The sequence below is a fragment of the Mugil cephalus genome, chromosome 8 (genome assembly GCF_022458985.1).
Source record: "Mugil cephalus isolate CIBA_MC_2020 chromosome 8, CIBA_Mcephalus_1.1, whole genome shotgun sequence".
Lineage (NCBI taxonomy): Eukaryota > Metazoa > Chordata > Actinopteri > Mugiliformes > Mugilidae > Mugil > Mugil cephalus.
In genome coordinates, this window is record NC_061777.1 from 9,073,894 (window position 1) to 9,089,077 (window position 15,184).

The 15,184-nt window shown below is 40.6% G+C and overlaps 1 protein-coding gene across 1 annotated transcript; it reads right to left on the minus strand.

The window, feature by feature from the left end:
- Positions 1 to 6,167: 6,167 nt before the first annotated feature.
- On the minus strand, positions 6,168 to 14,394 carry mrps27 (mitochondrial ribosomal protein S27). Its single transcript, XM_047593153.1, has 11 exons — positions 14,290 to 14,394; positions 13,933 to 14,010; positions 12,300 to 12,370; positions 12,152 to 12,210; positions 11,532 to 11,646; positions 10,948 to 11,026; positions 9,899 to 10,014; positions 9,640 to 9,742; positions 9,407 to 9,549; positions 8,022 to 8,183; positions 6,168 to 6,577 (listed from the first exon to the last, which is right to left on the minus strand). Exons 1-11 carry the CDS (start codon positions 14,360 to 14,362, stop codon positions 6,335 to 6,337), a joined length of 1,242 nt encoding a protein of 413 aa, XP_047449109.1. The 5' UTR covers positions 14,363 to 14,394; the 3' UTR covers positions 6,168 to 6,334.
- Between the last annotated feature and the right edge of the window lie 790 nt (positions 14,395 to 15,184).

A 15,184-nucleotide genomic window follows, 5' to 3' on the forward strand; every position in this document is an offset into this window, starting at 1 on the left:
TGCAGCTTGTTTTTCAATGTAAAGTTTAGAAAGAGTTGGGACGTGTTTATTCTGGAGTCTGCTAGATTTGTAGATAACATCCGTATGCAATCTCACTCAGCATAACAAACTTCAGCGCAGAGGTACAGATGTAAACTGTTTGAACTGGCACTGAATTGCCAACATGAAAACAGAAACAGTTTGTCCGCTCTTTGGCAATTAATCGCAGCCTGCGTCCCGCGAAGCTGCGCTGTTTGTTCGTTTAGACTGCCGACGCGGTCGTCAGATTTAAACTTGCTCGCACGGTCATGCGCAGTCCTGGAGGAGGGAGCTGCTCATGCTAGAGGTTGCAAGGACTGCATGCAAAGCCTACTGCCACTGCCGCAGCACAAAAGCAGGCTCCAGTTTTAGTAAAAATAACATTCTTAAGCAGTTTATTCCTTCCAGGAGTCTGGCTAATCTGACAAATCACAGGATAGCAACAGTGAAAATGCAACATCACGTGGATCGACCAAACCATGTGAAGCAACTGGAAAAACTGCAAGTCCCTGCATAAGTGTTGCACTGGTTGTGCACATTATGGAGTTAATCGCTTACTATTTACTGCAGTTTGCTGCTAATCTTTAAATGACCGGACGTTTATGTTAGCACATTAGTGCCCAGTGGGAAACAGCACGCACAATGTTTTTTTTTTGTTGTTGCTGATGATGCATGAATAAAGAAGAAAAGCAAAAAAAAAAAAAAAAAGCCAAAGGGTCGAAAGCCAAAAACAAATGAGCGACGCTGCATCTCATTTCATGGGCTCATTAATATTCAAGGCCATAAGGTTTGGGGCTGACCGGATGCTGCCTGTGAACAACAGAGCCAGACTGCTGACATTATAGAGGATAAGACGGGAGGTTTAGTTTTTTTTTTACGTCATGACTCAGAGAGGTCTTTTCAGACCTGCTGGTTTCAGCTGGATATTCCAGTCACTTCACTTTAGTTCAACCAACATTAGTTTAGCAGTTGTTGCTGTGGTGCAGTTGTTGTTGTTGTTTTGTTTTTTGTTTTTTAGGTGTGTGCCTGTTCTCATAAAACAGCCACGACGTGCTGTGTATCTCACTCACTAACAGGTTTGACAGTAAATGAAAACATTCGACTTCACACTCATCAGACCGGCGGCACAGCTGTGATACGTCGCGCGCTTCATTTACATCATCCTTAAACACGGAGACATGTGTTTTTATCCAGCTCAGCGTTTTACAAAGCTTTGTACGTGAAATGTTGTGACATGTAGTTTTCAGGAGTTGAGACAAAAACACTGGAATTGGTATCAACGCTTCAAATAATAATATACACTTTCATTAACTTTCCTAAAGTGAACAGTTTCTAATGGGAACAGTTGAATATCGGGCATTCATGTTGGAGACTTTTCAGCGGCTGATGTGTTAAAGTTTAACTTGTAATGAAGTTGTGTTAATTGTTAACCTTTACCATAGAGATAAGTATTGAACTTTAATCCAGGTGTATTTTTTGTCTGTTACCTTTTCCTTCCTGGAAACCAAGTGTCTGGTATCAAAACCCAACCGACAGTATTTCCTGGGACAAATGAGTGTGGTGCGTTCCCTGGAGAGGCTGAGGACTATGACTGAAATAGATTTATAATTTCTGTTGTAACATGTTCGAGATGCAGCTGGCAATATTTAGGGCCAGTTTGGGAACTTGAATGTTCAGTTTTGATTAGGTAAAAATATCTGGTATCGCTCCCAGTGTCTCTCTTATCCAGGGAGGCTTATTCATTTTGTTGTTACACATTTGCACCTGTTCCTGACTGAATTTGCACCATGCAATAAAGGTTTACACCGAAGGTCTTCAAGCGGGGGTCGGCGACCCCTAGGTGGTCCGTGGCGGTACTGCAGGTGGGTTGCAAAATATTTGGTTGATAAGACATTTTTCATATATTTTTTAATTTTCCCCCACACACTTAAATTTCTTTAAATACACATTAACATGAATCCAACACATTTTAGTAAAGTGATAAGGGATAGCTTAATACTGAATACAAAATGATAATAATAACGTATATTTATAAATAGCACTAAGCCAAGTTTAATATAGCGCACATATAATATGTCCCTATATATAAAGGGTCCCTACTTAATCTCTCCATCAGTTTGGGGATCCTTGGTCTGAAAAACTTTGAAGACCCCTGGAACGCATATTTCATCTGTTACAAACAGAAATACAAGTAATTTAAAGAGGAACAAAGGTCCTTTTTAATGATAACTCAAAGTTTAATATTTGTGGCAGTAAATCAGGGCACTTAATCACAACCATGCTATAGATAACATGTCAAATTTAAACAAACTTGTGGAGTCTATGCAGCTCTCCATTAATTATTTAAGTATACACAGATCAGGCATAACATTATGACCACCTTCCTAATATTGTGTAGGTCTCCTTTGTAGCTCCAAAACAGTTGTGCCTCATCAAAAAACGGACATGGGGCTTCTGAGGGCGTCCTGTGGTGTCTGACAACAGGATGTTGGTAGTGGGGATCCTTTGGATCCTATGGGTTGAGGGAAGGGGCCTTTTATGTGGATCATCCAAGATACTTGATCAGTTTGGCATCTAGTGAATTTTGAGGCCAGGTCAACACCTTGTGTTTTTTTGATTTTTTTTAGTTGTTTCTAAACCGTTTTTGTGTCCGGCTGCATCCTGCTGGGGGTGTCTGCTGCCATCAAGGGGTGCCTGGTCTGGTCTAGGGGGGTGGTACATGTCTAAGTAACATCCACACTGAATTGACACAAGATGGTCAATGTTATTTTACTTCACCTGTTAGCGGTCATAATGTTTAATGGAGAGGGTGGTGAGACATATCGAAATGACTAGTGATCCTGGGAAATATGAGGTCTGTGGGGTCAGGTAGGAGGTCAGGGAGGGAGTTCACCAAGCAGGAAGGGTTTGTAGACCACGGTTTAATCGTTTTTGCAGTTAAAAGAAAAGAAATGTGGCCATTTCATTGTTTATCCACACCTATTTGTATTCAATAAATAAAAATATTAAAACAAATCTTCACATACTGAGACTTGATATCGACTATTACTGATTTTCATAATACCTCAACGTCCAATTAGCTTAGAAAAAGATGCACATGTTGACATTTTGTACCAAATGATTTTGACTGGAGAAACTCTCACGTCTGCATTTTAATTGCCAGAACACATCACGAGCATCCGCCGGTGATGACGAAACAGCGTCACGGGCCCATGAATCAGACGGATAAATCCACTTTCTAATTACGGCTGCACACCTCCTTGATTTATTAGTCTAATATACAAACAGCGCGACGATGTCAGAACACATCAAATCCACGCCTGCCCCCCAAACAGACGGTTGAATTAGACATTATTTGTTTTCACTTATCCAGTTAAAATGTTAAATATGAGGCAACCGACCCTGATGAAAGATGAAAGATTAATAAGCACGTGTCTGTGGAGACTCCGTAGACAAGCCAAACAAGCCAAGAGCAACACATCCTGTGATCTGCTTTACAGAGCAGGACGCAGACACGCCGTGGTCTCTCATCCGAGATATAAATCACACGTAGGAGTCAAAATAGGACATGAATCCCGTTGGCTTAAGTTAAAGGACTGGATGAAAAAACATGAGATAGTTTGTATTTATGTGCCAAGGAAAATGTGCAGCCATGGGAACATACAAATGCAGCTACATGCGATTTAAAAGCAGGAAAATTGGTGAACAAAAGACTCAGTGGAACGTGCTGTTCAGAGATGGCATGTACCAGACCTAGAAGATTACATATCACCGTGCTGCTGGCTTTGTATAAAGTCTCCTATGGGGTTAAGCATCTTAATTGTACAAACAAGCCTCCCTGCGTGGTAGAGTTAAAAGGTTTGCACAATAGCAGGTGTTCTTGTATCCAAGCTGGGCACTGATAATGCGACTAATGCGTCCCCCTTTTTCTCTTTGACATTCTGTAATATTTACATATCTCAAATAACCCGTGACATCGACATCCTGCTCTCCTCTATTAAAACGCGCGCACACACACGCACACACACGGGTCTTTTTAAACACTTAAAAGGCTCTGGGCTTTGAATAATGTGAATGTCAAACTTCCTGAAGTTTCTCCTCGGCTGGTTTCATCGGGGTGTTAGCACAGTGGGGTCCTGCTCAAACAGTGACGACGGCAATAGATGTAACACTTATTATTTAAGGAACAAATTGAACTTTTTTTTTTTACAGCAGTTTGTCTCCAGCGTTTACGTGGTTGCAGCTTTGTGGACATAATCTGCAAAGTCTTTTAATTCTTATTTAAGTGATATAAATAAACAAAGAAGGAGAAAAAACTCAAATCATTTTCCTTCTCTTTCTATAAACCATGGTAAATGAGTGCCTTTGAGCTCGGTTATTAGGTACACCTGTCCAATTGCTTGTGAACAGAAATAGCTAATCAGCCAATCACGTGGCTGCAATTCAATGCATTTAGGCATGCAGAGGTGATCAAGACAACTTGGTGAAGTTCAAACTGAGCATCAAAATGGGGAAGAAAGCGGATTTAAGCGACTTTGAACGTGGTATGGTTGTTGATGCCAGATGGGCTCGTCTGAGTATTTTCAGAAACTGCTGATCTACTGGGATTTTCACACACAACCATCTCTAGGGTTTACAGAGAATGGTCCGAAATGGTGGAACGGGAGATTCGCATCATACATGTGCAGCCGACAAATCTGCAGCAACTGTGTGACGCTGTCACGTCAGTATGGACCTAAATCTCTGAGGAACGTTTCCAACACCTTGTTGAAAGTAGCCACGAAGAATTAAAGCAGTTCTGAAGGACAAAGGGAGTCTTTTACTAGAAAGGTGTACATAATAAAGTGGCAGGTGAGTATACATGTAAATTAAAAACTAAATGCCAATTACACTTAATGCAGTTTAAAGATAAGGTTGCCAACAGTCTATACTTATATTAATTAAACTCAAAACAGATTTTGCTTTTTTTTTTGCTTTACGTTACTTATCATTTTTAACACGAGCTTGATTTTTTTCACGCTGCTTTGATTTGCAGGAATACAAAGTTGACACTTCAAACCTTTAAATTATTGACTTGAATGCTTAACGTGTTGTGTTCTTTGTGTTACATCATACTACTTTGAGTGAACTAGCTTGTTCGTATCAAACAAATGTCATCTGGCCAACACAGATACACATCTGTTTGGTACTGTTTGTGTCAAAGTTTCAAAATGACAACTCTCTCCGCTGAACCGCAATCAATGATTGTTATTCAGCTTGTTTGAAAAAAAGTCATCAGTGCAGTCAGCTTCAAGTGTGAACCCTGAGACGAAGTGTTTGTCACAGTTGTTGCGGCTTCAGAAAGGCTCAGCTTCCAGAGCTGGTTAGAAACTGGTTAGAAGACCGCGCTGTGACATTTAAGGGGGGGGGGGTCGAAAAATGGAATAATGACATTTAACAATATTAAGAAAACACTGCCTCCGTGCAGAGCCGCGCTGAGGAGAGCAGCCAGCAAGGAGCCTCAAGATCACAATGGTTCTTGTTTCAGCGTTTTGCGCCGCTCATTCATCCTGGGCTGCATACCAGGTCGTTTCCCAAGATCATTCTCTGGATACTGAATAGCGGCAACATAATGTGGAATGAATGCATTATGTGCAAAACCACAACAGCATTTTCTTCTCACAAGATCTATTATCTTATCTTTTCTGCAGTCCAAACAATCCAGTTGCCAGTTAAGCATGTGTTGTTGACTTTGCACTCTCGTGTAGTTTATGTCATTAGCCAACACTGAAGGGATGTTCTTGTCTGCTGTTACCATTATTTGGATCCATACTGCATGATTAATCATTTCCTTTTGTAAACAGAAAGGTTTCTGGTCATAAATACACTCCTTCTCAGGGAAATAATTTGGGTTCCCCAGATCTGCTAATTCCTCCGTGATTTGCCCCCCTTTAATTTCCACTGTGAGAAAAACTTCCAAAGATGCTTTTGACAGACACAAAGACGAGGAGAGGAAAAGGAGGGGGAGGATGTGATGGTACAATCCATCTCCAGTTCTCGCTGCTTTTTGCTTACATGAGGTCACCCGTCCATTGGGCTTAACAATTGATGTGTGCACGATGATATCACCCCATAGTCCACAACAGAAAAACAATAAATGTGAGACAGAATTTCTGATACAAACAGAAATCAATTTTATTTTGACAGGGTATTTGTATTAGCCCCGCTCACAAAAACAGAGCAGCACTTTTCACAGAAGCACACAATAACTGATATATACAAGAAGAACTGGTGACATGTTTCATATATTTGCATCGCCGGAGGCTACGAATGTATCCTACTGAGCTGCAGCCCTAGCAGCTAATCGCTTTTGTTTTTCCTCCTCAGCCTTCTCCCTCACCTCCTTCTCTCTCTGGATCAGCTGCCTCCTCTCGGCTTCCCAGTCCTGCACCCTGGTCTTGTACTGCTCCAGGTCCGCTTTCTCCGCCGCGGCCAGGTTCTGCTGGGCCAGAGCGGTGACTAAACTCTGGAAGGAGGCAGGATCCACTTTACCCTGAGACTCCAGTTGGCTGCTCAGCTCCTGGTGAGGTAGGGACACGAGGAAAGGTTGAAGGGTCATGTGAAACCCTCAGAATCAGCCAACTCCACTCAGTACACTTTGAAAATGCTCAAGCTTGTCTTAAAACATTCCCTAGTGCTCAGTACAAATTGGCATTGCTCTTTCCCTTAAGACTTCCACGTTTGGACGCACATTTCATATCATTAAACTAGTTTTTATCAAATGTCAAAAATAGCTCGTATGCCACAGGCTCAATCAATAAGAACTGCTACAAGGCTTTATTAAAAACCCAAACATTACTGGAATATGACTAAATCAGCACTCATTTAAGACCTGTTTATCTGTGCATGTTGTGTACGTCACACTTACATTTAAAACTGGAAAAGACGATGTTCATTGACTTTTTGTCATTTATTTAATATTTATTATTATTTAGTCTATTTAGTATTTTTCCTTGTTTTATTTATCTTTTATTGTAGTTAAAATGTTCTTTCTTTTTTTTTAAGCCATTGGCCTGTAGGGGGTGGTGGGGGGTATGTGGGGAGGGAGCAGACATTCAGATGTGACAACCAGTGCAAACTATTTTATTTATTTATTTAGTTTAGGATTTAAGGTGTATATCATATTTTGTGTCCAGAATGTTTAAAATATTCAAAATGCTCAATAAATAAAGTTGGAAAAAAATAATGGAAAAGACCAGACTGGCTGAAACTGATGGCACCTTAAAAGCAGTTTCTTATTAAACCTATGAAGCAATTTTTGTTCTTTGTTCTCGTGGAGGCGCATCGCGAACTATGCGAATGCTCATGCATGCAGTTGGTGATTATATCACTGATCCACAGGTGGGGATAACGCGTCTAAAACTCTAATGCACTGACAAAGACAGGAAAGAAGAAGAATGCGGGCTGAAAAAATGTGAAATGAAAACGTGTATGAGGAAGGAAACGCGTTAACCTCGAACGATATTCACACGGCATCTCGGTGGGTGACTATGAATGTAAACAGAGAGTTTGTTTTAAGGAAAGAGAACCTTTATATCTAAAATCTTTATATCTACAATCTGAAAGTCATTCAGAACATTGTTGTAAACACTGATTGATTCAGATTGAGTGAGTTGTGAATCTCTATCTTGATTGTTTGTTCAGATTTTGTGCAAAGGTAAAATTTTAATCTGTCACTTTTAAAATGGGTTTCATTGTTTGGGTGCATGTGCAAGGACGTCTTTTACCCTGCATTTAAAACAGGGACAGTAACGAGGACAGGTGGTGCCATCGATGCAGCGAGCATTTGAACTAGTGACCCTTCAGTCCAACCTCTCCAAGCTCACACTCGCACTCGCGCTGCAGCCCCAGACGAGACAGGAAACACTGTTTATCGCGTGTTTACCGGCTTGCCCTGACAAGGAAAGCTGATGTAAATTCAGCTGCAACAAAAGCACACCTGCCGTGCATGACAAAACGCCCACCTTGAATCTGCTGGCATACTGCGGCAGCTTGGCCTGTTCGACCTGGTCGTCCTCATCCAGCGCCTCTTCCTTGTTGCCCTCCTCGCCTCCTGACTCCTCTCCAGAAGAGTCTGTGTCGGAGGTCGAGGACAGTTCCTGCAGCAGGTTGTTCACGTGGTCCAGCTGGAAAATCGAGAAAATTGAAGTTGAGCGGGCGGAAAGATTTTAATCATTCGCTCCGTTCTTGAAACTCTAAAAGTGTTTTTGTCGTATACTGTGAATAAACACTATTTACAACTTTTTAAAATATACAGTTTCTTACTTGAACACAGGGCAGATATGACGAAAGAGACAGAACACTCGCCTCTTAATCTTGCGAAAAGGTGAGATTAACCGTGACCTGAGGCGGCAGTCAGCGGCACGCTTCATTTGAGATGTAATATTTCCTCTCTGTCCTACAGCGTTATCCTCTGTGTCTACGTTATTGCTGTGCCACTGTCTGACACCGGCCGCCCGTTTAGCGATCCTCACAGACATCCTCGGCGCTCCAGGCTCTCTTCAAAATCTCATTAGTCGCGCACAAAGCTGAACTATTGAATTGGACAGCGCGGGCAGGATTAGAAGCGCTACGATCGACCGAGCATACGTGCATATATGTAAAGATAACATCAATGTGACAGTAAGTGTGTTCTATCTCAGCAGACGGAGGCTGCTCTAAGCCATGCAGCCCACCTGGAAAGTAACAGTGCGCAGAATCACAGTCACCGTGCAGTGTTGTTTTAATTCTATTTACAAGAAAGTCTAAACCAGATAAACTTTGCAGGAATAATTGCACACTTTCATACATGCATCTGTTTGACGTCAAAGGAGATAGGGGAGAAGATCAATTATAGCGCGGCTAATGAACACAGTGAGTCTGGAACAGCTTGGTTTCTCTTTCAATGTTTCTTTTTTTCTTATTTCTCGTATTCAAACTGTGCATGTTTTGTTTTGAGAAGCTGCTAACCAGAAATGAGCTATGAAACACCTTCTTCTCGCCCAGTGCTGATTTGGACCCAGTCCCGGGTGTTTTTAACAAAAAGTCAGCTATCGCATTTCTTGGATTAATTGTGGACTAACAATTGAGACAGTTTTTACTGCAGAATTAATGTAGGTGTCGGCACAAAAGCTCAATGTTAGGACAAAAAGCGATCTGCTACATGAGGCCAGTTTTGGAACGTAATACACCTCGGTTATAATAGCACATTAGTCAGTTTGTTTTTATTAACTATTGTGGGCAAGGCTCATTTAGTGTCTAGTGTCTAATAGCTTTCTAAGTAATAACCTCTTGCAGCCCTGTGTCTCTGCAGGAATGTTTCCCCTTGGTAATGTTCTTGTGTAAAATCTGTGAATTCGTTTGCCCTTACTGTGTCTTTGGACAGCTTGACATCACCAGAAGCAAGAGCCACCTTCTCCATGACGGCCAAAGCTTGGCCCAGATATCCTCGATCCCAGAACAGAGGCATCCCTTTAAACACGGCATTTATGCCCTTTAAATTCTCCACCTTGCCTGGATGTGGAAGAGGGAGGACAATTGATGAGACAAGCAGCATAATTATGAAAAAAGTAAAACAAAAACACAGAGAACTCAAACACACACCGAGGAGAGCATTGCCAAGGAGCTGAGCGCTGTGGCCAATGGTGCTATCCTGTGTCAGTCCGCAGATGAGCAGCGAAGCCCCCAAAGCCCGCTCCTCGGACACCTACAACACACAGAGGAACAAATAGTTTGTCAAACCTGCAGCGATATTTCCACCTTGGGGGGTTTCAGACATCAGGCTTCAGGCATATTTGACAAAAAACTTGTGTAAGAACATTGGCGGGTCACATTCAGTAGCGACGCCTCCTGCTTCACTCACAGTGAGCTGCGGTTTGGTTGCTAGGTAATTTCCTAGAGTGTACAGAGACAGGATCTGAGTGGAGGGAAGGTCGAAGGCTTCCTGAAGCATCACCTCTTCAACCACAGAGCACGCACCTGTACAATTACAAAGCAAAAATATCACATTTATCTTTATCAACAAATAAAAAAAAAACAAATCCAACACTAGACACATCTTCTATATCAACATGTAGCACGCATGATTAAAAACAAATATCCAGAAAATCTAAAGAAAATGTCTTCTCGGACCGTCCTGTGGGGTAGAAACAATTTGCCGATTGTCCCCTCTCTGTCATCCATTCCTTTCTGTCGCTTCCTCCTGAGAATTCCTTTGCTAAGTTTCTGTTGCACTTTGATATTTTGCTTTTTAATTGAAGCTTGAGGCAACGATAAAAGCTTTTTTTGCGCAATATTTTAAAAATTTTAATAGTTTTTGGATAATAATGGAGGAATGAAATGTGGAAAATAGTAAGTAAGCAAAGATTATTACTATAAATTACATAAATACATAGTTAAATGTTAAAATGATTACGAGCTCAAAATGGTAAAAGAAAAAAAAACAGATATAAGTCTCAGCTAATGATACGCGATAAAAGAAATGGTTAAAAATCTCAAAGTGTTCAGTGGCTGACGTAGCTAAGTTCACCTGACAGTGACCTTTTTGGAGAAATTTGGGCACCAGTGATGTAGGGAACCACCAGATGTATCCTCTAAGGTAATTCAACAATATCAGATTTGACTGGCAGTTACGAAGGTGTATAGCATACACCAACATAACAACACCAAACAAATAATTTTATCAAACGTAAATCTAATTTTCAGCGTAGCAGCTCTGCACAACTATGTACTGTTTACTCTCTAATGTTTTTACAGGAAAAATAACGAGACTTCCCCTTCATCCCTGTCTTTTACAAACAAGGAAAGAAATGTTTGAAATCTGATTTTAGTGTCTGTTCATGACCTGAAAGGGTCTTTTCTTTAGTCTGTGTGAACGCCGTCCTTCCCAAACGATTTATTAAAAACACTCACTCTTAAAGTCTCCATCTTTAATATAGGAATCTATGAGCAGGTTGAAGGTGAAGTTGTCTGGAAATATTCCATACTGGACCTGCAAACACACAAAATCAATATATATGAAAACGTGATTTGGCAGTTGGCTACTATCACACACATGCCATAAAGCTTCACTGGCATCATGTCTCATATTAGCAGGTTACCAATCAAAACGTCAGAGTTGTTTACACATGTCGACGGCGCACGCTCCATTTTGCATTACTGTAAACACGTCATCGCTGATGGCTCTGCTCTCGGAATAATTCTGCAAAGCTCAAGATGCTACAGCTCAATCTGGAGCCGACCAGATGCAGGATTGAAAATGTCAAACATGTTTGACATGATTTGTGCTGCTCAGATCAGTTTGATAATATGCAGCTGTGTGGTTAAGATTAGATCAGCAGTGACTCAGGCTCACATCTAACCGTAGCTGTGAGTTTCCAATCAGATTTCCCCTCCGATTATAAAGATTAGTCTCATTACGGACCGCAATATCCTCGCAAACATCATCTACTTAACTGTCTGAATAATAAATGAAGACATTATAACATGTTGTGTACCTTGTTTTTCAGTGTGTGGAGGGCCTTATCTCTGGCCTCGTATTTCACACACTGCCTGATCCAGCTGTGAATGGTCCAGTCTCGCAAGTACCAGCAATTTGGACTGTGGCGAAACCTTAAGGGTTGAAACAAACAAAAAGAAAACATGCGGTCGTTTTTCACACATGCATCGATCATAAGATAACACGGTAAAAACGGATATGAGGAAGGGAGGAGATGTCACATGATAAGCCCTTAACTGAACACACAAGAAAGTCAACAGATGAAATAAAGCTGATCTACTGAAAAAAAAAAAAAAAAACAACTCCCAAAGTGAAACTATAGCTTTACTTCTCAATTATGAAAATGAATTTAACCTGAATACAATCGGGAAACATACTAAATCTTGTAATAGTGAGAAAGGCTGGAGATTCCAGAGGAAGGAGTAAACAGGAAAGGTCTGGAGTTGCCTCGAACAAAGACAAGCATGTGACTGAACAAAAACCAAAACAGACAAACTAAACAGACAATTCACTCCAAGAAAAACACATATGTTGGTACCATGGAAAACAGCTAGATAGTGAACACAGAAATTATGAGCCACAGACTGATGCAGACGGAGTAAAATCGGTTCGTCGTACTTGTAAAGGTAATACTCTGCTTGCTCAACCTCCTCTTTGGATGTTATGTTGTCAACGAACTGAAACACAAATGGAAAACATAAACGGTTATTGAAAGAAATCACACACATGATTAAATATGGGACATTTAAACGGAGATGCAGCTCACCCGGGACACAGTCAGAGAGCTAACTGGTAAATTCCTCTCGTACGTTATGTCCATAGTGTTGGCCAGTACAGCTGTAAGTTACAAAAGTGAATTTCATTAAGTCATTTAACGATTCATCATCACCTATGATCTATTAAAACACTTAAAAAAAAAAGCACTAGTATCAATAATCTTAATTTAATTTAAACCATGGAAGTTTGAAGCCTCATGCTGCACTTCTAAATAGTAGCAGTTCAATCGTCTAAAAGTCATTTGCACACAGAGTTACACTGCCACCATGTGTCGACTGAGTGTTATGCACAGTGACAAACGTAGGACTGCATCCATCACCATTAACACAAGTCATTAAGTGTAACTGGGGATTATCCAGTAGAAGGCTACTATGTAAAAAGGATTAGTCAACCAAGTTTTCTTTCTACGAATTATTCTTTGTGATTATTATTAAAGTATGTGGAATATGAGAGTTTAATTTACATAATTTCAACACAGGAATCTGCCAAAAGCAGAAGTCTGTGATAAATCAGACCAGTCGTTATAGACCAACTATGTGAGTTTCCATCCTCAAACACTCATAATTAAAGACTAAATATAATGTGCGAATCTGAGAATGTGATTTTGAAGCAAGCCAACAACAACAACACAACCACTGGATACAGTGTCCTCTGTATCCATCAGATACAGAGGATTTCTCAGTCCAATTATATGTCACGTCCATTCTCTACAACTTCTTATCATTTATGTATTTTTCGTACCACATATAGATAACCTGTCTATAACACAAATAGACATATACTGACAGATTTTAACAACCACATAGTTAATATGGCCTCAATTCTCATGTGTTCGCAGTATAGGAGGAAACCCACCCAATGCTTCTTAATGTGAGGAAACGTGGACTCATTTGCCAGTATATTAGGTACACTACTGACAACAAATGCATTCCTATATACCAGTCCCAAACCCTCCTCCGTGACTGTTAGAAATGTTCAGTTTACGTTATAGTAACGGTGGGAATTAAAGTGCAAGACGATTTTGGATGACGTAGTTTCTGCTGCAGTTAAACTGGATTGAATTAATGACACCAAACCAGAATAAAAGAACTAAAACTAGGCTGGAATATCAAATATAGAAATATGTGTCAGCACAACTCAATATAATTTAGCAGCACTACAATCAACAGCCTCCAAAATGAAAACACAGTTTAATACCATAACCTTCACAGAGAGATTTACTGCAGGACTGTTAACCCCTTTACGGGGCAAGAAACACGTTTTAAATTGAGTCCCTGTGCGTCTCAGTGAAGTTTAGAAGCGCATGGTTTTCATTCAGCCAATCAGAGAAGATCAGGGAAATATCCTCAGGTCAAATCAGGGTCTAACGTGGTCTGCACTATCCATCGCTGCATGAATCATACATGGTACATTCATTAATCTTGATTAATTAATTTATTTTTTCCCACTAAAGTAAAAAAAAAGTCTTCTCATGACCTACAGTAACACTCTAGGGTGCATTTTGAATTTCCAAGCCCTATAAAGGGTCAATGTTAGCAGAATACATTCCTCTGCATTCGAGTACCTAATGTTTTGGCCAGTGAGTGCATGTTCTTCTGGGTTAAACTATTGATTATACTTACCCAGGTTTTGCGGATCTGTCTCCCTTGCCTCCCACACTTTGGTGTCTGTGTAAGCCGCAGAGAGCAACCATCTTCTGGCTGTTAAGATAAAAAATCAAACAAGTCACTTTAACAGCAATAATACATATGCACTAGGCCAGTGGGCTGCTTATAACCTTAAAAAAGATTAGGTTAAAGCTTTAACCTTTAACTGGTTAACGTTGCTACATATTGCAAGCTAACAGTTGGGACATTTAGCTTTAGCATCCCTAAACTCTCAAATGTGAACAGCAAAAGCCAGGAACACATGTGCTCGCCATAAACATATAACGAAAGCAATGTTTTATTTTCTCGTAGCCAGATATAAGAGGTGTCTACCTGAAAGAGACGGAGATAAACCTTTAACTTTGAGGGCTGCAGTTACACATCGTTTCAACACGGAGGCTGCCATCTTGGACGATACCAAGTCTCAGCCGGGGCGGGGTGATCTGGCATTAGTGGGTTGTACCAAAAGTGAGAAATGAAATTAAATACGGCTAAATTCGTGTAAAATACTGACGTTGCTTCTCGTTCTCGTTCTTCTTTCTCGCTCTATTAAAGCAACGAAGGTGTTAAATTTAAATATAACATTTGAGTCCAGCTTATCAGTATTTCTAAAACAAAAACAAACAAAAAATCTAAAACCGTGCACCTTGACTTTACCTACAAAACATTCCTTTCGAAATAGCATAAAGAAACAATAGAAAAAGTAGGAGAAGAAAGAAAGACAGAAAATATACAAAAATAAACATAAAATAGAGAGTGTCGTGCATTAGATGGACGATAGAGGGCGATGTTTATGCAGGGATAAGGCAGCTCGGCGTACACAGACATAAAAGTGCAGAGGCTTCACTCTGCCCCGTGGCGTCCACTGCTTAGGAAGCCAAGAAAAGTCCTAGTTAGTTACTCAGCATCATGGATGACTGATTCCTGAAGCTTCTTGGGATATTAGATGCATCATGCCCCGTATAAAAGATTGAAAGCAATCCCTAAAATAGTAACACCCCTTCTAAATAATGCCGGAAGCTACAGCAAAGCTGCATAAATATGGGTCAGGGTTGTTTTACGTCTGTAAAGTGTGATGTAATTACATATTTGCCTGTGAATAACTGGGTTACATGTTTGTCCTCTCTGTTAGTGAGCCAGTGTTTTTGTTCTCAATGATGACTGCAGAAGGACAGCCCTCAGCTATTATTACAGTAAGCTCCTTGGCCATGGGTCAAAGGAGGTGACA

Bases quoted from the DNA above. Each gene is read 5' to 3' on its own strand.
- mrps27 (XM_047593153.1), bottom strand. From the start codon at position 14,362: ATGGCAGCCTCCGTGTTGAAACGATGTGTAACTGCAGCCCTCAAAGTT. The intron at 12,211-12,299 runs GTGAGCTGCATC...TTTGTGTTTCAG, and splicing joins GCTCTCTGACTGTGTCCCGG to TTCGTTGACAACATAACATC. The intron at 9,743-9,898 runs GTGAGTGAAGCA...TGTGTGTTGTAG, and splicing joins CAACCAAACCGCAGCTCACT to GTGTCCGAGGAGCGGGCTTT.